Below are 25,775 nucleotides of genomic sequence, written 5' to 3' on the forward strand. Positions count from 1 at the left end.
AATGAATTCTGCTTTTCTCCCTCCTTTTCACCAAAACATGGTCTTTAGATTTGCTTTTTCCTCCAGCTGTACAGTAACACGGAAAACATGAGGCCTCACTGTAAAAACTGCAGTGTATTTTTACTCTTTGCTGTTGCTACCATGCATAAAAGGAATGTTTATGCGGATATGCAAAGCTGTTGCCATTGGTCAAATGTAATGAATAAAAAAAGGCCTTCAAGGTACGACAATGGCCGATTAACAGCATTTCACCACCACCAAACAAACAAAACATGAATTTGAATTTAACCCCTCCGCCCACACCCGCCCCAATGTTCCTCACCATTAACTAAACTGAGATTCCTCCGTGTAATGTAGATCATCTGAAGAGCTTCCATACATCACTGGAACTTTACAGAAGTCTGTCTGCTCACTGTTTCAGGAACAATGTTCTCAGAGTTCGTGTGAGTGACTTCCACACCATCTGGGATTAATTGACTACCAACCGCCAGTAGCTGCTGAGCACACCGGCTTTGTGTTTTACAAAGTGCAACAGGACGACCACAGGCATCCTTTTACCGAGGGTTTAAGGAGTCGCTAGTAAAACACTGGATCAACATTTGACTTTAATTTGTCCATAATAGCAAAAGGTGAAAGATGATAGACAAAAGGTTTGATTATTTAAAAAAATCTTGTCTTGTGTCCATTTGGGCATCCTGTATTCTGTAGTTCAGTTTTTTAATGTCTTTACGGTAAGGATCACTTGAATTAGTCTAATACTCCTTCAGTTACAGTCGCACATAAATAAAGAGCAACTGAATACAGCAACCTAAAAAAAAAAAAACTGGTTTGGACAAATGGAGCAGCTGACCTGAACAATGTCGTAATCCTAAAATGGCGAATAGAATATTTTCCACCCAGACGACTTTCCTCAGAACAGACATTGGCTACGTCTGGATGCTATTCATTATTGAATAGCGTCACCAAATTTGTAATATTGAATGTGCACATAGACGACAAAGAAGGCGGCACTTCGGACACCTTGTGATACACAAGCTTGGAATCAAAATCTGTAGAGTTAAAATGTTCTGCTATACGTATGGAGAAATAAAAAGACCAATCTGTGCGAAAAACAGATTCAACCTTTAGCATTAAGTCCGTCGATCGCTTTGTGGAGCTGCAGAAAATTGTCCTTAATGCCTTTGCTGTTTTTCGTGCTTGAATGTGCTCACTGGAGGGGCACAAGACTTGGAGGAGGAGTGAGGTAGGGATTGGCCGTGCCTGCTGTCACGTCGGCTCGCATTTAGTAACTCGGCTCAGCTGAAATCTTTGCATCCTCTCCTTTCCTCCATGCAGGGGGAACATTTGCCCTACTGGACAATAAATGAGAAGGCAGTGATGTTCACGGAGTCGGAACAATTTATATGCCTTCTGCACTGGAATGGCTCCCAAGCTTAATGTTAGGCTGACTAAAATATCCTTCTTGTATTTCCTGCCCCTCCCGTCACAGAAACACCTTCTCTTCTTTCACATGAAAGGGCACAGAATCTAACAGAAATACACAGTAGCGCAGCAGTGCATATGATAAAATGCAGTGTTTCAACATAATAACCTGCCTTAATACAACAGTATTCTGTACATTTTCCACATTCAGTGTTCCCCCTCCCTCCGTCTTCGTATTTCATAAAACTGAAGTGACTTCACCAAACAAATATATTTACACATTAAACGCCACCGGCTCGCTTTGCTTGTCGTGTTTCCTATAAGTATGCACGCACATTTAAAGATTAAATGAGAGCTAATGATTCAAAAGAGACACAGGGCCTCGCCTCCTATCAGCGGAAACAAGTTATATTTCATTTTAAGGCAGCACATCTGAGTTTAAATCAGCCCTAACATACACTGTTTTGCTGTAATTAAAGTTTACTTGCAGTATGCGGTGCACGGTACCGCATGTTCTTCCCTTTTCATTGTTTTCCCCTCTCCATTCTGGTGCCAAGCATCAACAAAAATGTTGATTTCGATTTTTATGAAAACAAAAACAAGCCCTTCTTATTAATTTGACGCAAGGTTTAAACTTTGGGCCCGTACAAAGCTTCCCTTCTTGTTTTTTATGCTGTCTTTCTGAATAGTACATTTTTACAACGGCGCTGAAACGCATTTTCCTCTGACAGTTGAGGACTTGCCTGCATTGACGCTCGAGACCAGTCGCAGTTTGTTTGTCATTCTGAACATGGCATGCCGAAAGTTTGAACTCTGAAGTTTTCAGAGTCCTTGCTTCTGTGTGTCTCCAAAGGCTGTTATTGCTGTTGCACACCTCCCCTTGGAGATGCATGGTGTCCAACCCCGCTTTTGAATCCACTTCTTGATGATGCACTATCGCCCGCTGAAATGCATCACCGCCAGAGTGATGGATGCAAAGTAGCACTCAGTGGCTGATCGTGGGTCTGTGTCTGCTCACATCCGAGTGGTCCGTCAATAAGAGGGAAATGAGACAAGATGATTGTGATGTCACAGCACAGCATGACTAAGACAGGTCCCTGGAATAAGCCAGTCTAGACTCCCTGAGGGGGTGGGGGTGGGGAGTACCTTCACCACAGAATGGCCAAGAGTTGCTGCTCATGGTGGGAGGTCTAAAAAAATGGAACTATGGGAATATGGGACGCCAGGAAAATAGACAGCGCCGTCCTGTTGGCGTCATGTTAAAAGTCCAAAAAAATCTACAACTACAGTGACACAGTTAGAATATTGGCTGCAATCCAAAGTGCAAAGAAAAGAACAATACAAGGAGAGGCTGATGTAGGCTTGGACCAAACGGACCTTGCGTCTCCGTTGAAAGCAAGGAACAGGAAACGTTGTCAGTGTTCAAAGAACAGGTGACCAGGAGGACAAAAAACTGAAAAATCTCTCTGGCTTTGCTCACCGTGTTCAGTCCCTGGAGTTGCTCTGTCTTCACGTCTTGCAAGCTGGAGCACCAATCCGCCACTGCGTGATACAACAACCACAGATCATGTTACTGGACTTTTGCCACAGCCGCCCCGCTGCAGGCTGCAGGCTCAAACTGGCTGAGCTGTGACAGGCCCCCTCCTCCCTGAGTCCTGCGGCCCCATTTCAGTGCCATGCCCCAGTGCTGGAGGAGAGAGCGCTCCAGCGAGTGGCCCAGAGCCCCGGCTTCATTCTGATAAGCAGATGGGCTTAAAAGCTGGGCCCGCTTGTTCATTAGAGCGTAAAATCTTGAAGTAGAGAGAGTGAAGAGGACCCGGCAATCACACTTCAATGATGTTGACAGACGGCATCCGACTGTTGTTCTTGGGGAACTGTGGTGGTGGGGTGAGGGGAGGAAAAAAAGAGAAAGGTAAATGAAAATGCTGAATCATTTAGGAGTTCAACATCATACTCACACGTTACGACAATAGCTTGGCAACAAATCCATGGTATGATATGTATTGCGATTAAAACAAAAACAAAAAAAAAAGACCAAGGCCACTTCCCTTAAAGCAAACACGGACCACACCTGGATGCTAATCGCTGCCTTTCCACTTTCTAATATTGATGGTTGAACACGGTGTGCACGCTGTCCACTGAGAAGGCAGCCCTTCGGACACCTTTTGATGCCTAAGGTTGGAATAGATTCTAAACAGCTTAACTTGTCAGACTTAAGTTTAAGAGAAATAAAAAGACTAATTCTAGTCACGGTCAACGGTCAAATGAACCGTCTGTTCGCGGGTCGACCGGATATCTTCTAGAAAAAGTCATACTTCAGCATTGAAGACTTTGAAAAACTGAATTTGGTGTTAATTTTCTTTTCTTCCTATCTTCTCTTTTGTCATTCCCTGGATATAGAGCACAAAGGATGATGGACACCCTTGGGCTACCAGGACTAGTTGCATCTTCGCTCATCTGTACCCACTGGGTGCACACGTCTTTATATGAAACTATGTTCATGACAAGGCTGCTTTACCACCTCAAAATCGTGCAATTGACAACATTCAAACGTCCGGAGAGAAAAAATGAGCATGAAGATGCTTCTTTGCGCTCGCTTGAAAACAGGCCGTGAGTATGGCATGGGGGCTCCGCACGCAATCCCAAAAAAACAAAGAAAACAAAGGTGAAAAGCGATTGGATGCTGTGACTTTTGTCACGCTCTCTAGATGTCATACAAATCATGTTGAAGCAGCGTTTGGCTGAACCCTGCAGCTGAAGGTTTGATGACACCATGGGTCTGCATGAAGCGTCGGTGGGGGGAAAAGAACAAAGTCCAGGAGTGGCCGGGACCATTCACCTGCCCGACGCCGCTGAGGGGTTGGGGGGAGTCACCCAGGGGGAGGAGAAGGGGGTTGGATGGGTTATACCTTACTGCGCAACAGCCCCCCCGTCGGATGCTCAGGAGTGCTGCACTCGGAGGAGTTTTTGGCTTTGTCCTTGTTGTTATTGGGCTCGTTGTCTTTGATGATGTCGTACTGGCGGCAGAAGAGAGCGATCACACCTGGGCGGGCCGGAGGAAGGAGTGACAGGTTACGAACGGCTGGTGGTGGTTGGTGGTTGAGATCAGCTGTCTGGAAACGCTGGTTGAGTGCAACTCACCTGCCCACATGATGAGCACCACCACGATGATGATGAGCTCGCCCGCCCTCAGCTGGGTGGTCTGGCCCACTTCCTCCATCGTCACTTCGTCTAAAGGAGCCAATGGAGAGCAGTCGTCAGGCTTTGGGTGAAAAGTGGATTGACTGTAGTAGCTGCGTTTCCATTACACGTTTTTCGCTGAATAAAAGTGATATTTCTACATTTTTGTCAAAGTACAATTGCCATTTGCAGGTGTTTCAAGAGGGGACATGGAACAAAATCCTATCCTGGCAACAGTTTGCACAAAGACACCAAAACATGAACAAGACTCGTATTTCCCAGTGATCACACATATTGAGGATCGATCATCTGTTGTGCTTACTGTCTTGGCTCTTTTCCCATTGCAAACAAATGCGGAATGTATTTAAGGTGATCGCAGCCTTGTTGTTTAGTTTCACATTAGTGTGAGTGTGACTACAGTGTTCACATATGTCCAGTTGGGTTGTGGTAAAGTAGGAGAAATAGCAGCTTTGTCTGCAAGTTTGTTGAAAACGCCCTTGTTCCTTGCAATGAGCAGTTGTTATGTCTTTGGATCATCACAGCCTGTTTTTCAGGTCATGTACGTGTAGTTCAAAGACTTGCAGCCTGCTGCGCCGAGGACAGAGAGCTGCTGACAAACTTTTCCCGGAAAAATAAGAGCGAAATCGTTTCTTTTAATATCAGCACTTCAAAAAAAACAACAACAACCATACACTTCAAGTGCCGAGCTTGCAGGCAAAGGAGTCAGCATCTCTGCTGATGCAAAACGATGCTCTTGCACTCCATCCGCTCGCGCGCAATTAAGCTTTGGACCACAGGTCGAGAATGCGTCAGTCACGGGGAAGAAGGCTTGCTTTTTGTGCAAACTGAAGTTGTTTTATTTGAGGGTGTGAGCGTTCACCCTGAATATGAAACATGCTGTCAGACGGGCTGGATTTCTGCCTTAGATGTATGAGAATCGAAAACCATTTGACTTTTATTTTTCTGTATTGTAAAGAAAAAGCAAAAGGAAGGCAGGCTGAGGATTTGGATGACACTTTCTCATTGTAGAAGAACAAAAGATGGCAGTGAATACTTTTCTCCATGGGTGTGTTTTCAACTTCCCACTGGCTTTGGTAAGAGTTTCAGCACTTTAGCACATTGTAGTTGGCTATGAGTTATAACTTGATAGTTATTAAGCTGTGAGTGCCTTGCGTAACCGGTTGTTTAAAAATATGATGTGTTTGAATGATGGCAAGAAGGTTTGTTGGATCACTGGTGTTGGTTTCAGGGGGATTTGCGAAAAGCTCCATTTAAGTCATACAATTTAGTGGCCCATTCAAGAGGATTAAGTGATTCATCCTGGCACATTCTGTGTTTGTCCAATCACTGCACAGGTTCCAGCTCCTTTTAAAGCATTAGCTTTGTTTGGGCTCTTTAACAAATATGAGAAATACATCCAGGAGGTCTTGGAAACGTCCCATTTGATGGGCAAGATTATCCATTCCCCAAAAATGGAAACTGATATTAATGATGAAGTAGTAGTTTGATTAATAGTGTATATCATGAAGTATTGAAAGGTGGGCTTTTTTTCCCCCCCATCATCAATAACAAAAAGTGTTATTATTGCAGAGTGGACTACTGCTACAGTACAGCAGTGCCCTTTAATTGCCAACACTGTTTTCCTGCACTTGCTGCGACGATCCAATTCTCCCTTGTTCTGCTTCCATCGTCCTAGGACTTGGCTGTTGTGAAGCGCCTGCAGATCTGACTGAACTCTTATGGCTGTGCCACCTTTGGCAGCAATTTTGACATGCTCTCTCTCTTTTTTTTTTTTTTTTGTTACAGTCGACTCGTGCAGCTCGACTTCTTTATTCCTGTTCCTTAGATCTTGAAGTGCCTTGTTCAGCGTCAGCGACGTATTCCCTGAATGCTTGGTGAGCTTTTGTGCGTTCAGATCTCAGTCTATATTTAGGATACCTCCCAGTGATCCTCCAACCTGTGAGACAGCCGTCTCTACTGCTGCCGAAGTCACGGTGACGTCTGGCTACGGGCTATGTAAAGACAGTCATGAAAGGCTACAGATCATTGGAGATCTGTCGTTTCAACGTGCAGATACTACACTCAGACATGTTTGTGTGATCTCCAGTAGATGCGACCTCTGCGACTTCCCACTGGAGTAGATGGCACAAAGAGGCAGGGCAGGGAAAGACTACTTCAGGCTTCATCCAGGACTCGGGGGAATCCCGGCAACCCGAGTGAGTTGAGGAGATAAAAGTTAATCACGGTAGTCGGAATCGCCTTGCGTCTGCCAACAATAGAACTCTATCAGCTTTTTGAAGTTGTCAGCTGTTGGCAGAAATATCAAAGCCAGAATTGAACTTTTTCCCCCTACGTTGTTTGGCCGTGCAGCCGTCCCTCCGCTCAGACACCTGCGGGGGTTTTGTCGAACAAAGCAGGAACGGCTGATAACTTTCCTTTTGGAACTACAGAGCGCTGGAGAAGTCGGCTTCGGCTTGATGGAAAGTTCACCGCGGCGTGGAGAGCATTTCTATCCTCTTATTAGATGCACTTCGTGACATTTGAAGGGCCAAGAGTGGCAAGACGCCCCGCGCTCCAGTGGATTTTAGCAACAAGCAATTCTGTTGATCGATTGGCCTCCGTTGGCCAGTATTAAATGATCAGAGCAGAGCAGCCCGGGGAGCCTGACACTGTTGTCAGCTGCTCTCACTGGCGTTCACTGGTCAGCTGAGACGTCTCTCCCACTGGCTCTCGGCACGAGCGAGGCTGTGTCTTACAGATCCCAGCTCTTCAGCCTGCCTTTAGTCACAAACGCAAAAAACGTCTGTATTTTGTTGGAGTTGCATTAATATTTTGTGCTTAACCTCCATTAGGTGGTAAGTGCAACAAATGAAGTGGGATCTCATGTCGGTGCACATTCCCAAGTTTGGTGGCAATTAAAAACACATGTATTTAAGATCAGGGATGATAAAAAAAATTAACATTTCTTCAAACAAAAACAATGAAATTATCCTTAAAATACTCATTCCTGACAAGAACAATTTCTTTTTTAAACCCATTAGGGCTCACATTTTAATATTGTCAAGTCAAATGTGAAAGCAATGCAAAGTAATATTTTGATTTAGGGACTTGCTCAGAGTGGTTTGAGTAAGCTGACCCAATTAAAGCATTGAAATATTTCTACCACTGATAATAAAACCATCACCTCTGTCATCAGTAACACAGATGAACAGTTTCTGGTCTTCATGCCAAACTCTGGAGGAATCTTCCCTCGCTTCTCATTTTCACTTCTACACTTTACCCACTGGGACTCAACAGCGGATGCATCTTGGTGACTTCGCCTCTCCACTTTCTCTCCTATTCAGAGTCGCTCCTTCTTTTTATGTGCTCAGGTTGCGCTTTCGGTTTCATTGCTCTCGTGTTTTCTCTGATCTGCCGGAACCTGAACCCCTGGTGTAAAAAGGAAGTGGAAGGAAGTTGTAATCCAGCATTCAGTTCATTGCTTTTCCACTGAGATCATCATGATGGGAATGACAGGAAGGCTGAGCAGTTGAGGGAGGGTGGTAAAATCTCCCTGTCATATGGAGACAGTGGACAAACTCCTGGGAGGCTCTCAGCGTCACTCACTACCAGTGGAAGCTTTTTCTTCTGTTAAGTACACATGCTATCCACATGGTACGCTAGTGCTGGTCCAGTGTAGCATCTGCTTGGGGAGTATGTGCAAAAATGATTGGTCTCCCAACCAAATCATCTAGGTTAGATGGTCTGGATTTAATAATTTTCATTTAATAAGACCTTCTGTGCGATTATTAAAGTAATGTCTTTCTCATGAGTTCCCCGTTCATTTCAAAACTTGTGATTCCTTATTTGGATCTGTGGCTGGTAGTGGAGGTGGGCTATGAAACCAAAAAAAGTTTGATCATTGATTGTTTGATTGTTAAAGTTTGAATTTTTTTTTGGGGGGGGGGGTCCCTGTTGATCATATGATAGAATGCAAATTTTATGGTGGCTTCCTTTTTGAAACTGGATTCTCCGCCCCCCTTCTTCACAACCTCCTAATTACACCCTGATTTTTATCCTCTTGAAGTGAAGCCTTCAAGGACACAAGCTCAGCTGTTGAGAAAAGGGTTTCGCTGTTGATCTATTTAACCGAACGTGTCTGAGTGATCCGTACAAATGAGAGTGGGAACGACGTGTTTGCCTAATGAGAAGTGAGCGTGGTGGTGGGCACGCCGAGCCAAAGCGAGCAAATCTTGTCTCTTCACTCAACAGGGACCATTATTATTTGCTGTGCGTGGGATCGTGCCTCAGTGTGTGTACTCTCAGTCATTCCATATTGTAGGTTTTTTACAATGTGCGGTAAGAAGCTGCGGTTGAGTAAGCTTCTTTTGCAGTTTCATAGACTGACATTTTAAAGCTGATATTAGATTAGATTGGATTAGATAGAACTTTATTGATCCTTTCAGACAGTGTCCTCATGGAAATTCAAAACTCTAGTAGCAACAACAAAAAAGTCAAGTGAAGAACACAGAAGCAGAGGAGAAAGACATAGAATGCTTGAGACATAAACAACATCAATATTCTGTCACATAACAATTGCACTGCCATTATAATTGCACTTGATGAATGGAATATTAAGAATAGTAGGCTTTGTCTAGCTTGTCAACCTCCAATACAGTGGTGTCAGTGACACATTGAAAGCAGAAAGGGACTTTTCCAGCCGACTCTAAAAACCTCAGAGGAAGGCGGTGAAATACAGGAAGCAGCATTAAGCCTCACTGATATGAAGGAAACACGGGGTTGTGGTTTCCTCAGCAACGGCGAGGCTTACTGTTGCTTCTTTGTCTCGTAGTCTATAAGTGAGTACATAAAAACTTCATGTGGTAATGTGGTTGCCTGAATCTGAGTTTGACTGACCTGAATTACATTTCCACATTAACCTTTAAAACGCCACTCAAAGCGCTTTTGGCGCAAAAGCAGCCACTTCTGTAGTGGCGATGTTAGCCAATCCGCACTACATGTGTCTCTATGCTGGGCCGCTGGACCAGTGAGATCACAATTTATCTATCTACAAGTAATAAAACATAACCTAAGAAGCTAATCAATTCATTTTTATTTGCAACATTTGACAACCAGGAAGTAAAACCTCTTGTACTGGAATATGGAGTTCTGGACCGGCTTGTACTCGATAGCACACCCTTGAGGAATGTTTTTTTCAATATATTGCCTCTCCATTGACAAAACAAAATGTGTTTTCACTGGCCAAAGATGGAAAGCAGAAGAATCCCAGCACATGAGTGCGGTGGGAGTAAAGGAAATGAAAGATTTTTAGCTTCCGGGTGTGTATAAAAGTTTTACTGGCACTCTCAACATAGCTTTACCTGCCCCTCTTTTTTCCCCAGTCATAAAACACATTTGGTTGCACTGCTTTGTGCATTGTGCATGAGCATTGGAGCCGCTGCGCTTTTAGGAAAACCGGAGAGGAAACGCGCTGCCAAAAGAAATTGCGCTTCCAAACAAACGGCTCCAACCTGAGAAAAAAAAAACCCAAACAAACTGTGTTTTTGTGGTCTGGACACACACACACACACACACACACACACACACACACACACACATATATGTATATATATATATACATATAATTTTTTTTAAACTTTATATTCTCGGCTTGCAGAGACAACAGAAACACAGCAGTCTCCGTGCTAATGAGGCCCTTGGTGGTGAAGAGGAGCGCCCTGCCCGCTCCTTTGTAGTTGTTTGTGTTCCAGCCAGCTTGCCGCCGTCACAGAAGTTGAGAAACCGTCTGTTTTCACAATCTGGCCAGTGTTTCGAGTGTCACCGGCGTCGCTCGCATGAGAGATGAGAGCCAAAAATGAGGCAGACGAGACGGATGAGCGGAACCCTCGGTCAGAATCTCATTGATTTGCCGCCCCTCACGGCCCCCTGATGCCTCCTATCTGTGCCTGTTTAAATGTCTCTTCGTATTTCGGCTTGCCGCACGGGCGGCGCGGGGTGCACGGCGGGTGCACGGCGGGTGAAGCTCGACCAAGCACGTCAATACACGGTGGAGGGTGCGGCCCTTCTGCCTTCCCCCCGGGACGTTTTATTCCCAAGTGCTGGTCAGCAGGGGCGAGGCTGAGAAGCACTCTCTTGTGAAATTTCATTTCACGCTTTGTGTGTCTATTGATTTTTATGAGGTCTTTAGACAAAAATCAGTCAAGACGCTGCCAAAAGGCCAGGCCCTGCTCCTGCCGCACTCTCCCTCTTGAAAAGAGCAGAGCCAGAGGAAAGAGTGAGACCCTGCGCACTGTCTTGTGTTAAAGGTCCAGTGTGTAAAACTTGACTTCATTTATCATTTTTATATTGGTAAAAGCTTAACATTCAGCCCATAGATACTTAATAAAAGTGTGTACTCACAGTACAATAAAAGTAGTTTGGTTTGCCTACGCTTAGAAAGATCCTTATTTATATATAATAATATACATAGAGCAAGGTTCTTGCTCAGTTAGGTGCCATTTTGCATTGTGATATTCCTAAGGAAAGAAACGAAGAAGAAGGTGAACGAGGTCTCCAGGTTTGTGTTTGCAGTTCCCTGGCAAGCTTGGGAGAGGGACAGTACAGAGTCCCTACAGGGAAAGAGCACTGCAATCTAAAATGCAACCACTTGATGTCGCTGTTTCTTCTTAAAAATATCCAAATATCATACTTAATCTTTAACGAACAGGTCGTGTTTATTCCTTCGTGTAGTTTTTATTTTTATTTCTATGAAACAATTATTATTATTTTTTTTTACCTTTACTCTTAGAGGCCTGAGTCTCGGCCTCCTTCAGCGTGCGGAAGTGCAGGGGCTCGCTCAGAGGACTCGTCCCAAACATGCTGATGGACTGGACGTGCACGATGTACTCCGTCTCTTCCTCCAAGTCCCATAGTGCACAGGAGCGTGTGGTGGTGTTGACTTCCTGGATGAATCGAAGCATGCGCACATTCTGTGGGAGCACCACACGGGAGAAAAACGGGGAAGTTTAGCATCGCTAACATGGTGACACAGTTTTGTCAGTGTGTTCAGCAGCAGCACGTCAGGATAGTTTATGATGAAAAAAATGCAACTGCTGTAAATCTTTTTTTTTTCATGTTAGCAGATAAAGAATTTAGGGGTGTTTCATTTGCGACTTGTCAGATTTTTGTATTTTGAGAGAAGTCTTATTTTTCCAACTCTTTCGGTTATTTTTTCTTTCTTACACCTATGGCACCAATGTGGAGAGGGTTTCATTTAATAGCTGTGAGAATTCTACATGAGCAGTTGGAGCTGCAAGAACGTTTTGTACATTTTAAAAGACTTAGAAAAAGCTCTAAATTATTAGTGTGCAGTTGTAGAATGGTATATTTATATATTTCCTCGATACCTGAAAGCATTTGTAAAAAAAGAAAAGAAAAAAACAGTTACTTGCTGCATATCATGATTAAAACGCATGCACACGCACACACACACACACACACACACACACACACACACACACAAAAAATGCACACACACACACACACACACACACACACACACACACACAAGTGGTGGGTGAGCAACACATCAAGATTCAGAGATATTTGCAATGCAGGGCAAGATTCCCTTTCATTCTACTTGCTACGCTGCTCTTTTGCAGAATTCCAGCTCCTTCTGAACACACACACACACACACACACACACAAACGCACACACACACACACACACTGCACTGCACTGAGCTTGTAAATATTTGATTTCTCCGTGTGTGTGTGTGTGTGTGAGCACAGCTGATAGTGCCCCCCCACCCAGAGCTGCTGGTGTGAGCTAAGGTCCCAGACGAGACGGTCTGTCCCAGCAGGTGCCGGCACTGGGGTGGTGGTGGTGGGGGGGGTTGGATGATTCCCATAATGCACTCTGTCTGCCGGTGATGGAAGAGCACCGTGCGGCTCCCAACTGCTACTTAACTGCATATTAAAGGTGTTGCTTTGTCCTACCTGCTGCGTGATGGCGAAGCCGATGACGGGGTCTCCCTCAGGGATGTCCCATGTCACCACGGCAGAGTTGGCTTTCACCGCCTTGATGGTCACATTGACGGGAGGCGACAAGCTGTCTGCGAACACCAGAGAAACAAAACGCCTCTTTTATCACCTGCGCTGCCGGGACGGGCGGGAAGTTTCCCACCGCTGAATCTAAAACAGGGTTGAGGTGTGAGGAAAACAAGCGTCCCCTCAGAGTGGCAGGCGGCACCAAAACCCCAAACACTTGGCAATAAACAAAGTGTTATTGTAGCCTGTGAAGTGAAATCGCACTGTTTTTTTTGGGGGTAGAATTCAAAATGCTGAGTCGAGACAAAACATGGTAAATTATTGAAGTCTGGTTCTTTTCAAGGATGTTTTGAGAGGCTAAAAAATAATGCTAAAAAAAAAAAAAGAACTGCAAAGCCGTGGTGTGGGTTGAACTCTGAGCTTGCTTTGTTATTGATATCACATTCAGTTCTGTGCGGGGGAAAAAAAAAAAATCCCTGTGAGGGTTCCACAGTGGCACTTTAAGTTTACTGGCTTCAGTGAATTTCTTTACCTCACTGAAAGTCGGTGAACTTTTGATTTTTACAGCAGTTGAATGACTCTTTCAAGTCCAAACTATTACACCCATTATCAGCAGTGCGTTTCTGTCTATCAGCGTCTCTAAACCGCATAGACAACAAACAGAATATCACAGTGCTGCAGGGTTCTTATAGAAATGGAGATTTTGCAGTTATTTTTTACTTATTCTCTTTTTTGATTCACACACTGGTTGATGCTCCCTCCTTCATCTTGTGGAGCTCAACCAGTCCAATAATAGCCAAGGCCTGTTTTTTTTTTTTTTTTTTGGTTTGAGTGACACTCTCAATGTGATCAATGAACAGGGTCAATGCTTCTTTAAAGCAAGATAAATCGAAATCAGCGCAGTAATCAGTGGGTCTGTCAATCAGTAAGCGGACAGATCAGCGCCCACTTGCCCTTCCACGCACCGTACAGTCCACACAGCTGCTCGATGGGCTGCTGCTGCTGCTGCTTCTGCTGCTGCTGCTGCTGCTGCTGCTGCACACTGTCAAGGCAGCGCACCGTGTCGCCGCCCCGGCCTACCGTGTTAGGTTTTTGCGAGCTGACAGCTTGACGAATGACCCGGCTAACAGCGGATGGCAGCATGGAGACCTGTGGCGTCGCTTCATCAAGCTTCAGGACTCCGATGTTCCAAATCGCCCGCTTTTGCTTACCGTGCACCGTTTGCTTGTTGTTTCCCTGAGCGGCCTCACCTGCATCGCCGTCGTGCGGCTTTAACGCGGCAACACGCTGCCTTTTTTTTATTTATTTTTTTTTACGCAATATGAATTTGCAGATGATTTTTTTTAAAAGAAAAATTTTGAATGCAGATTTTTGTATTCCTAAGACAAAAAAATAAAGCTAAAAAGACAAGCAAACTACAACATTACAACAATCAGTTTGCTTTCACATCTTTTTTTCCAACTTAATTCTGCTAGAACAGTATATACAGTATATACTGTATAAACCCTGACATATTTAGGTCACACTTTTATGAATACATACATCCGTGAGCCCAGGGAGGGTGCGCACGCGTACATGTGTTTAATGCAAAGGCAGACTGAGTGACTCACTGAAGTCTTCATTAATCATTGACTCTACAGTACTAAAATATCTTCACTTCCTGCGACACGGGCCGCTACATGAAGCTTTAGACGGCAATGTTATAGGCGCATCTCCGGCAAATGTTAGCTTGAAGAGATTAGCAGGTTTCCATGTTGTTGAGAGAGTGGATGGAAGGATTGAATCGCCTCTTCAGGTTCCTTCTCTTTGGCTCTTTGCTGAACAAAGTTCAGCCTGCTTGTCCTCATGCGGTCCCTGCTGCTCGTCTCCTTTCCCCCCCCCCCACCCCCTGCGTGATTCTGCCGCCCTGGGGGGACGTGAGGTGACGTCAAGCCCCGGCCGCCGGCCTTAAATATCCAGATGACACCGGAGTCGGCTCTAATGAAACACCAGACAGATGCCTTCATAAACCGGCTGCCATCTCAGCGGAGCACGGTCGGCTTCACTCGGAAAGATGGGGGTGACTTTGAGTCGTGATGTGCGTCCCACCCTGTGAGAGTGGCAGCCGGTTGGGTTTGAGCTTTGAGCACCGCCAGGGAGGGAAGTGAGCGAGGGCACCTTAACGTCTGCGTTCATCACGGGGCAGACACTGGCTGCGGTCGCGGAGAGGAGAGGGAGAGGGAGAGCGACTGTGCGACACGTTAATCAGTGCGCGACCTTCTCGCCTCTCCGGCGACCTCGCAGACACTTTATTAACTCCTCCCACACGACCTCCCTACCTGCTGCTGTCCCTCCTTCTGGCTGAGCTCGGCTCAGCCCTGGGGGGCTCCTGCAGCCCTGAGGGGATGACCAGATGGCTGTTTCAATCAGGTGATCAGGTTTGTTTCTTCTTTTTGTCCCTCCAGAGTTTTAACTCACATTTTAATTGCTAAAGTTTCTCAAAACCATTTTTTTCTGCCCTGAAGTTTTTTTCCTTGAAATGTATGCAAGAAAAACAGCTTTGTTCCAGCGACAGAGTGCTGACACTCGGCGGGTCAGTCGGACCACATCTGCATTTGACTCTGAGACGTCTGTAATTCCAGAGCTAATGTCACAAAGTGCTCGGTGTGGCTGTGTCTTGTCCGTCGTTATTCAGATACAGGAATTAAAGAGGTCGGGGCAGTAGTGTGGAGAAGGGTCGAGCCGTGGCCACTTTCATCTCGTCTGCAGCACTTTCATCGCGACTACACTGCAAGTGTATTTAGAGTCGGAATAGTAACTCTGTGGATGTGGAGAGTTTCTTACTGGCAGAAAATACTTCAGCGTCTCCTTTCTCATAAAACACGGCAGAACCGTCAGTGCGGCAACAAGAAGCAACCTGTCAGTGAAGGTTCTCAGTCTTCCAGGTCATCTTAAGGTTGACAGGGTTGAATTGGGGCGACTGGACTTGTTCTCTTTCACCTGTTAACAATGGCCTGACACAGTTGTCATTTACTGAAGTCTCGGCGATGCAGTCGAGGAACAACTCAACAACTCAACAGTGCCCTGATATAATAGCCTCAAAAATCCAGTCTGACTGACAGTCAGACTGTTGCTGCAGAGCTGAGATTCTCTCCCCTCGTTGTCGATACGTAAGGCCACATTGGCTCATGATTTAAAATGTTTTACAGATCTTTTTCACAGAAAAACATTCGCTCGCTGAAGACGCCCGTGGACATGATAAAAAATTAAAATACCGCTTCAGTTTCGCAGCTCTGACAAGTTTGGCAGTGAAAGCAGCGTGTTGTTGTGTTTTTATATCTCCGGGTTAAGGGTTCTGCTTGCAGCCTGTTCAGGTGCTGATGCTGGTGGCATCGATCACCCGAGACTGGACAGACGCACAGTGCGACACCTGAGCTTTATTCTGAAGGAGAATGAAAACTACAGTAATGAGAGTATTTTCTGGCCTCCACCCAGCTGCAAAGACAAACTTGTGCTGCTGTATCAAAACTCCCCAGTTTTTCCAAACACAGCTGGTCACACTTGGTCCCCTGGATCAATTCTGTGTCCTGGGATGCTAAGGAGTTAGCTTGTGGGCTTTCCATTGAAAAAACCAACAAACAAAACCTACAATAATTCTCTTGGAATTTCTTTTTCTGCACTCGCCTGTTAGGAACCAGTGCTCCGTTTACACCTAAAGGTGAGCGAGCAGCCTGTTTGCATGGAGAGTGTATTGACTGGGACTGAAAATCAAAGTGGCGTGCGTTTAAAGGAACAGTTGCGAGGGGCAAGAAATAAAAGGCAGTGCTGCAGCGCTAACTGCTAAGAAAAGAAAAGACAAAGCCCATAAGGCCATGAGGGAATTACTGGCTGTAAATTAGCGCTTTGATTAACACGGTAATGTCTCGGGCTGCAGCTATAACAGCAGCAGCGGGGGAATTCTCAACGCTTCACACTTCCGCTGTGTTTTTTTTTTTTTTTTTTGTGTGTGTGTGTGTGTGTGTGTGTCCTAGCTAAATGAGCAGCGGTGCTGGTGCTCTCTGAGGTCGGAACGCAGCATATGCAGCTGGCGGACACTCCAGCTTCCTTTCATTTCATAGTTAATGTGCCATAATGGAGCCATCAGGAGTTTTACGCTGATCTGGAGTTTTGCCCTGGCACGTGTCTGAGGAGGAGACCTTGACGTGCGCAGTAGCCTTTCAAACACACGCAAGCACTCGCACGCCGCGTTGTGCCAGGTGAATTATTCAAGCGTCGCTATTAGGCCGCTTTTATAACGTGTCGCGCTTGAAAATTGAGACTTTTTTCTTTCATTCTGACGAGTTTTGTTCTGCACTCGGCTGCTCTCTTAGCACCTGATTTCAACAGTGAAATCTTGCGTAGCCATCTTGGCAAGCTCACACAGAAAACATTTTCACACAGCTACTTCTAAAAGCTCACGTGGCAATAATGGAAGTGTAGTTTCCTTGGCAGAGCTGGATGGTGTTTTCACACTTCCAGAGCCACTAAGCCACATGAGCTTTTTGCTTTGGCCAAAGAGTTTGTGCATCGCGCCGACAGTATAAATGTTCCTACAATAACTGTAATAATTGATATGATATCATAGCTGATTGACTGGCCTGAATTTGACCAAACCCTTTGAATTTTGTCTCCCGTTTTCCAAAAATTAGGAAAGTTTATTCATAGGATAAAGCACCTGAGTTGTCACAACTTCTTTTTAAAGGGGGGGGGTTCAACACACATCTCTTTCAAAACGAACAAACAAACAAACAAACAAAAAAAATAAAAAATAACAAACACACAACCCAATAAAGCACAATACATAGAATAAGAAACAATACAATACATTAAAATACAGTACACACAATGAAATGAAAAACAAAATAATAAGACAGGACCAACAAACAGTCGCTCAAACACGTTACAACCTCAGTTTGGACAAAATGTCAACGACAATTGGTGAGGGTTGATTTTTGTATTTGTTTTTTGTAAAGTAAATGCATCTAAATAATTGCAGACGATGCATCTGTTGTCCTGTATGTACAGATGGAAATTGAAGACGGCCTCCGGGCCAGATTGCTTTCTGAGATAAATCGAAAGGATTCCGTCATCGTCAGCTCAGCTCCATCTCCTCCCCAACCAAGATCTCAAAGACAAGGCAGCTTTCTGTGAATCGCTCTCTATTTTGCCTCTTTCCTCTCCGTCCTTGCTCCCCAAACACTTTTGCTGTACTGCCCGGCCGTTAATGAACTGTGGGTGCGCGACACTTCTTTGCCTGTAAGTGACACTCCAGTGGACAAACAGCAGGTGCTGGGCAGAGCTGCCAGGTACGAAGGAGACACAGTCTCCTCGCTGTGACTCAGTCACAATCTGTCCCGCCAGCGATGAGCGCCGCGCCGCTCAGAAGAGACTGGCGAATGCGGCCGCCGACCAGCTGTGCCAGGACTGTACGTCGGCGGGTGTGCCGCTGGTGAAAGTCGCTCAACACGTTTCGGAGGCGGCGGCGCTTCTGTGGATTCAGTGCGGAATAAATTGAGGACGTTTCTCTCATCTGACATCTGCAGAGCGTGCGCACGTGTGTCCCAGGGAGGCGCGTGTTGATTAGCACACGGGGGCTGCGCTCACCGCTCTGTGCTCTGTGCTCTGTGCTGTCCCAGGCCTGCTGAAGAATCACACCTAGGGCTCTTCTGGTCCTGTTGTAGAGAAATTACTTATTTACTCATAGGAAATGAAGGTTTCAGCCCTGCTGGCTACGAGAATGCTGAGGTCTTTTATCACGCGCGCGCACACAAATACGCGCGAGCACACGCACGCACGCACGCACGCACGCACGCACGCACACGCTCCACTAATTGAATGTCAAAATACTGGGTACGCGAATCAATTTAAGGCTGTGTACACAGCGAGGCCGCTAATTCAAAGAGGCAACAGAGGAGCGCGGCGGCGTTTAATATTTGACGACGCCACGTGCCAACGGTTGATGAAATCTGCAGCGCCTACCAACTGTAAGCAGAAGCCAGCGGAGAGGCCGGGCGAGCGCGCAGGCTCGGAGACGCCGTTCCTCGACTCCGCGTCTTTCATCTCAGGCCGCGGAGAAGTCGGGGACGGCAGGCAGGCAGGCAGGCAGGCAGGCAGGCACATGAATGATGTTGTTTGTCCTTCCCTCTGATTCCTCTATTACTCACTCTGCCTCCGTTCTCGTCGGCTCTTTGTGTTGCTTTACTGTTCCGCGGGCGCTCTTTTGCATTTGTTTGGCTTCTCCTCGAAAAAACCACATGTGATGAAGTGCAGCCCCTGACTGAGCGCTCAGGAAAGCGCCAGCGCTGTTCTTCATATTCAGCCAAACGGCGTATTTAGCCCTCTGTTTGCAGTCTTGCAGCCCCCTTTGGTTTTCGGTTTCTACCCAAGAGTGACGATTTGGAAGGAGGAAGTGTCACATTGGCATTAACCAGCTGGTTGGACGCCTCTGGTTGATGTCGGCGTCCACCAGGAGGGACGGAAATATATGGAGGCGGGCGACTTGGAACACAGCTACTGTGTCAGGAAGCGACAGGCGGCTCATCGGTCGATTGGCGTTCTCATCTCTCAGCAGCACCTGCCAGGAGATTGAACTGATCTGTTCTCCTCATCCTGTTCTCTGAGAGGAAGATCCTGCCAGACAAATGCAAACCTGGTGCAAGAAAAGCTTCAGGCAGCAGCAGCAGCAGCAGCAGCATTCAATTACTCAAGACACAGGATTAATATCTAAATCTTTTTCTCTTAAAGGGAAAGTTCAACATTTTTTGTAAGTGTGCGTATTGCCTCCATAGTCTGGAGCAGCTCCCTTTAATCGTCAGGGGCTGTTGTCTTGAGTTTCATTAGGCAGAGAGGCGAGCTGCTCGCTGCTCAGTGAGCAAAATGAAGGCGGAGTGTTCACCTCCTCAACACTCATCAAATACACAATCCAACAACTCATTACAAATGACAAATGGCAAATGGCTCATACTCAAAACTGCTCCTCTTGAGTCCTGTAAAATCAGCAGCGTGTTGTGATGTTACATTATTAATTCCCAGCGTGGTGTGTGTGATTGTGTATTTGATGAGTTTTGAGGACGTGTCCTCCTCACCACCGTTTAGTTGGCTGAGCTGAAAAACAACAAGCACTTCCACTAAAATGGAAAATGTGGCGGTGAATGTGGGGGTGGATTTGCCAAAATGTTGAACTATGCCTTTAGAGTCCTGTTGTTGCCCGTAGATATGGACTCATTCGGGCTCACTGTCCACCACAAGGCAATTCAAGGCTAATTTATCTGCGCCTCTTTGAGGCGCTGCAAGCCGCTCTAACTCAGAGTGGCTTTTTGAAATGAAGAAGAGGCCGGCAGGTGCCGGAGGAAAGAGCAGCAGCCGCAGCACTTTGTTTCTGAAACAAACGCTTGCAAGGCCAACTGCGCCCCGGCTGAAGCGGCCTCTGCGCTTTTTGTCGTGAGGCTGCGTCTCTGAGTCAAACTCTAAGTAGACACTAAACACATGCAACCGCATGATGCAAAACTGTAGATTCATTGTCTGAAGTCTGACCCCATCAACACAACCAAAAAAAACCCCCAACAAAATACATTAAATACACTGCACTTGAATACACTCACTTAGCTTTTTTTTTTATTATAAAGAATAATTCTATCTTGTCGTTTTATCTGTACACGCTTTCACGAGGGACTTCTTTACAGTCTGGCTTTGAACAACAGTGCTGAGCGCCGTGGAGAACTGATGCTCGCCCTGTGGCTTTTTGAAGTTGCCAGAATAAAACACACATCAGGAGAACAAGAGATTGCGCGAGCTGAGCCGGGAAGTGCGGCGTTAGTCATTCCCTCTTGAAAGGTACAAACTGGCACGATTCAGGTGCGCACGTGTTCCCACCGAGTGACGCCGCACAAATGTCCTCGGGTGTAAGAGTGCAGACTGATTGTTTGTCCACGTGAAGGTTTGCGAACTTTGGTTTTGGTGGTGGGGCGAAATAATTTGAACTACTGGGCCTGTCGGTTAAAAACAACAACGACGCAGCGGCGTGGCTTACAGAATATGCAGAACTATAGAGTTGAGCAATATTACAGTACAGTAGTTATCTGTGGCTTTTGACTGTTGGTGTACTTAAAAAGAAAATGCACACTCAAAAATGCGAGCTTCATTTTTGTATGTTCTGTTTTAAAATGTCACGGCAAAGCGAAGCCACAAAGCACACTATGATTATTATTACTCTATTTTAACTTGCGTGAATCTCCATCAATCCCCTCAGCTCGGGTGCCAGGCGGAGCGTTGAAAGGCAGAAACTGTGTGGCCAACTGTAAACTCAAGTGCGGCTGAAATCAACGAGAGGGAAACTAATGAACAGAGATGAGCTGCACTCACACACGCACACGCACACGCACGCACGCACGCGCACGCACGCACGCACGCCTCCGATCTCCAAACTTTCTATTCAGAGAGAGTAATAACCCGGCCCATCACTCAGCAGCTTGTCACAGGTGCCCAGCAGCCAAAATTTTCCACAATATTCTGCTGTCATTATCTCTTTCTCAGAAGGAATGTAATGATATTCGGATCTCAAGGTAGAATAATGCCTTGGTAAGAAGCCCCTAGTCCATTAGGATATATATTTTTTTTTTTGCAGTTCTAGAAGCTGAATGTGCGACAGTTATTGCAACAAATTAAGCTCAAGATAAATGGTTTTACTTTAGTGGAACCCGTAAAAACTAGTTTAAAAAAAAAAATCGAATAATAATTTGCTTTCATTTGCAGTTTCACCAGTGTGGATCTGCTTGGGCATTCATGAGCTGTGTGACGGCTCACATATAAAGATCAAGTGACAGATCACAAAACTGGGATGAGATGCTGCTAAGTCTTCGACGCTCTGTCATAAAAAAAAAAAACAGGCTTGTGCAATCACGACGCCTGATGCCTGCACAAAACGCACAGATGACCTTTTGCTTGATACCGCCAGGTATAGTTTGCCATTGCAGCAAAGCAATGGGAAACTTTCGAGCGTTGCAAACACAGTGTGGGCAAAGACGTGCGGTGGAAATGGTGCGGGAAGACAAAGAATCAGGAAACAGCAGCGATATCAAAAACAAGGATGCACTCCTCTGTCTTTGAAATACAACTTCTCACCTCAGTCAGCTGTGACTGCTGCGTTCCCGGTCGCTGTCGCAGAGTTTGGCCATCAGTTAGGTTATGTTTCAGTCGGCGTCAGCCGGCGTGGGAAATTGTGCAGATCTGTGATTCCTCATCTGGCGCAGCCGCCAGCAGCCGCGTCATCTGTCTTTTCAGAGCTGTCGACGGCTGTGAAAAATGGCAGCGCGCGTGGACCAGCGGTGTGGAGGGGAGCAGGAAGCCAGGCTCAGACAAAGAGCACTGGCCGAAGCCGCTGCTCTCTCTCTCTGTGTCTCTGCATCACTCTTCACTTTGTTGTTTGATTAATTGATCCCGACCCTCCACCCCCACTCCGCCCTCCCTCCCCCCACCCCTCCTTCCATTCAGCAGCCTGGAAGTTGCGAGAGACCCGGGGAAAATAGCCCGCTGTTATTTATGGCCTCGTTGAGACAAATGTGTCGGAGAGTCGATTTACATTTTAAATGGAAACACTGGCTCGCCTCTCGGGATTAACGGGCTGTTTATGAGTCACTGTAAACACGGGCACCATAAAGACGAAGCCATCATGTGCGTTTCATGTCCGACGGCCTCCACATTGATTTGGCCTCCTTCTCTGGACGCAAGCGTCGGACTGCGACTCAGAATAACCTGGGAGTGAAATCCTGGAAGGCTGCGAAGGCTAAATGACGCATTTTCGACTCAATGCATTTGTCAAACCCTCCTTTTAAACTCCTAATGGAATTGGAGTGAGGAGACAGATTACACTTATTGACTTTACTCCTATTAATAGTAAGCACTTTTTTCTTTTTAAACAAAACAATGTTGTACTAATCAATTCAAAGGCAGGGCTTTCCAGTGGACACATTCAGTCGCCACATACATCACGTGTACTGACCGTGATTGGCTGAACCAGGTTTCTTCTTGCTTTTTAACCAAACAAGCCAACCGATTTGTTTTCCTGAGTAGTGATACGGAAGCGTGAGCCAAAGCGTCACTCGCGTCAATCCAAGCGTTCATAAACAGCCGACAAAGATCTGATAAAGTGACACGCGATTACGTGATTGTGAACACGATGCCGCTTCAATGGTTGGTTGAGCGTGCCGCTAACGCTGCCGCCCCCTGGCATTAATAACTGCCGTGCGCTTTAGAAAGAAACACAAGCGGGAGTGCAGTCAAGCTCCAACAGGCAACTATTTTCATGGCTGATTGCTTTTTTGATTAATCCATGTATTCATTAATACATTTTCCATCAGGGCAATATCAACCAGTCTTTCCCAAAGCTTAAGCTGATGCTCTTGCCATTCAAGTACATGAGCAAATACATTATATGTTGTCAAGGCTGCAATTTCAAGGTTTTTTTTTTTTTCCCCTGTTTATTAGATTATTCTACATCCTTCTGTGAACACATTAGCGCTGCTTTTTTAAAAAATGTACAGTTAAGCATTTCTTATCATCACGCATGCCCTGGAGGGATGTATTGTTGTTCAGTTACAGTTGTGTTATGCAGCCAACCAAAACCTCGATGTCAGTTTTGGGTTGGACACATTTCAGGTGGCGAACGAAATCAAGTCGGAAAAGAACAGCTCAGAAATGTGCGTATTTCACCTGTGTCCCGCTGTCCCAGCAGCCACAGGTACAGGTGCGTGTGTGAAATTGACCAGCGTGCAAGTGTGTGTGTGTGTGTGTGTGTGTGTGTGTGTGTGTGTGTGTGTTGCATGCGTGCGTGCGTGAGAGAGAGAGCGAGTCTGCGTGTGCAGCACAGTCATCCCTCACCACAGGAGAGGTTGAGGAGTGTGAGGATGCCGACTGGACCGCAGGTGCATTTAAATGGAAGGAGCATGCCAGGTGTGAGGTGTGTGAGTGTGTGTGTGTGCGCACACAATGCATTATACATGCACGCAACGGCCCGCAGAATACACATCAAACGCAGGCACGGCGTGCATGAGTGGCGTTGGAGAGGAGCACCGCTGGCCGTCGGCAGCTCAGCTTGAAGCAAAAAATGTTGAATTCACGTGACGGAATTCAGTGTTTTGCACATGATGACTTTTACCATGTTGGCAGGGAAGAGAGAGAGAGAGAGAGAGAGTGGGCTTCCACCTCACACACACACACACACACACACACACACACACACACACACACACGCACACACACACACACACACACACACACACACACACACACACGGCACCGCTGCTGTGCTTTCCAGAGGCAGACCAAGTCTCTAATCTAAAGGGTCTGTCGTGGCCCTCAATGTCCACTTAGCGCACGTTCCCAAATCTTTTCCTGTATCAGCACATGCAGACCAGAGACTGTCACACTCTCATACATCTCTTTTGGTTAGATGACAACACAGTAATAATAATAAATAGCAGTGGCTGCCCTCAAAACACCACCAGCCTGTCCACAAAGGACTGAAGGCAGCGTTTCCACCACCAGCAGCACCAGCACCACTAAAATACTGCTTCATATTCAAAGCCAATACAGAGACACGGCGTGTTCCACACACTTCTACACACACACACACACACACACACACACACACACACACACACACACACACACACACACACACACGCACACACTCGTCTCTGCAATTTACCTCACGGTTCGTTTATTTGGGTACGGAGATAAAGCTGCTGCTCCTCCAATAAATAAATTAAGTAATTATAATAATAAATAATAATAATAGTAATGATAAATAATACTGTCAACCCACCAGCCCGACTGATGATGACACAAAGGGACACAAACTTACCCGCTGTGGCTCGAGAGACGCAGAGGCAGCCGAGCACGAGCAGGGTGAACGTCTCCATGATCGGAATGTGCCGCTTCGGCACGCGGTCCCATTGACTCGGTGCGGGCCGGCGGTGCTGCTGCGTTTACCCGGCGGAGCGGCGCGCCGTGCCGGGCTGCCTGGCCATCCGCGTCAGTTCATGCGTACCGTCGCGACTGCTACGACGGGGATTGTGGGAGGAGGCGGGGGTAGCCGGGGGGGGCGAGAAAGCGGAGGCGCGTTCCCGTGCGTGCGTGCGTGTCTGTGTGCGAGAAGCGGCTGCGGAAGGGGAGAGACGGAGAGAACGGGGCTTTCAGGCGGCTGACGGCGGTACCGGAACCGTGGCGGCGGCGGCGGCCGTTCAGGATTTCAGCACCTCGGTCAGCGACACCCGGAGCCGCCGGCGAGCCGAAGGCTTCTGAACGCTGCTGTCGACCGCAGCTCCGAGCAGCCGCTCCGTGAGCGCCCCCCCCTCCCACAGACAGCTGTCTGCTGGAGGTGGTGCTGGTGCTGGAGGTGGTGCTGGTGCTGGAGGTGGTGCTCAGCGATGCTCGGCTGCTGCTGCTGCTGCTGCTGCTGCAGACGGTTGCCTGCTGCTGCTGCTGTTGAGTGCGAGCTACAGGCAGCCGGGTTGACAAAGGATAAGCGAGATCACCACTAAGTTGTAAATGTCCATCAATGGGACTTTCTCAATCACCACAGGCCTGATATTGTTCTTCAACACTGTGTCACAGTTGTGGCCTACTTTTTAAATACTATTCCAATTATTCTTTTTTTTTGTCTTTTTCTCGCCGTGATTCCTCCGCCCGCGCTTTCGACTCAGTCGTGATCCTCCAGAAACTCAGAAGGGCGGCGGGTCAAGCTCGACCAGCGTCTCCCCTTCCTGTGATCGTGCTCGGGCTCCGCTCATCCCTGGCGCCACGCTGGTCGCCCACGCGGTGCGCCACCAGCCCACTTTGAATTACTGCATCCCACTCGCCGATTAAATATGCATGCTGTTGCCCACGCAAAAATACAAAGCACACACACGCACGCACGCACGCTCAACCTTCAGGGGAGATGGAGTGCCAGCTTTGTAAAGCTCTCCTCCCTCTCTGAGGTGATTCTTGACTTTCCTCGTCAGTTGACCCCTCCAAAAGCCTCCGTCCGACACTCAGAGCGCTCGACGGAGCTGTTTCAGAAGAGGATAAATTCATACAGTACCTGGTGGTTTCCCCTCGCAGCGTGCTCTGGACTTGGAGCTGGCCAG

General features: G+C 46.7%; 1 protein-coding gene across 3 annotated transcripts; it reads right to left on the reverse strand.

Annotated features, from left to right (window-relative positions):
* Positions 1 to 2,826: 2,826 nt before the first annotated feature.
* Positions 2,827 to 24,978, reverse strand: fndc5a (fibronectin type III domain containing 5a). 3 transcript variants are annotated; one of them, XR_012926757.1, is made up of 6 exons: positions 24,509 to 24,978; positions 12,580 to 12,695; positions 11,378 to 11,570; positions 4,564 to 4,653; positions 4,262 to 4,465; positions 2,827 to 3,296 (listed from the first exon to the last, which is right to left on the reverse strand). XR_012926757.1 is itself a non-coding variant. In XM_076027457.1 (6 exons), exons 1-6 carry the CDS (start codon positions 24,564 to 24,566, stop codon positions 3,246 to 3,248), a joined length of 642 nt encoding a protein of 213 aa, XP_075883572.1. In that variant the 5' UTR covers positions 24,567 to 24,978; the 3' UTR covers positions 2,827 to 3,245. The 3 variants fall into 3 exon arrangements, 2 of the variants coding, with proteins under 2 accessions (XP_075883572.1, XP_075883573.1); XM_076027457.1 differs by having other exon boundaries at positions 4,332 to 4,465; XM_076027458.1 differs by having other exon boundaries at positions 2,827 to 4,465.
* Positions 24,979 to 25,775: the final 797 nt, after the last annotated feature.

Source organism: Nelusetta ayraudi, unplaced genomic scaffold (genome assembly GCF_046127955.1).
Source record: "Nelusetta ayraudi isolate G7.1 ecotype Tasmania unplaced genomic scaffold, CSIRO-AGI_Nayr_v1 ptg000021l, whole genome shotgun sequence".
NCBI lineage: Eukaryota > Metazoa > Chordata > Actinopteri > Tetraodontiformes > Monacanthidae > Nelusetta > Nelusetta ayraudi.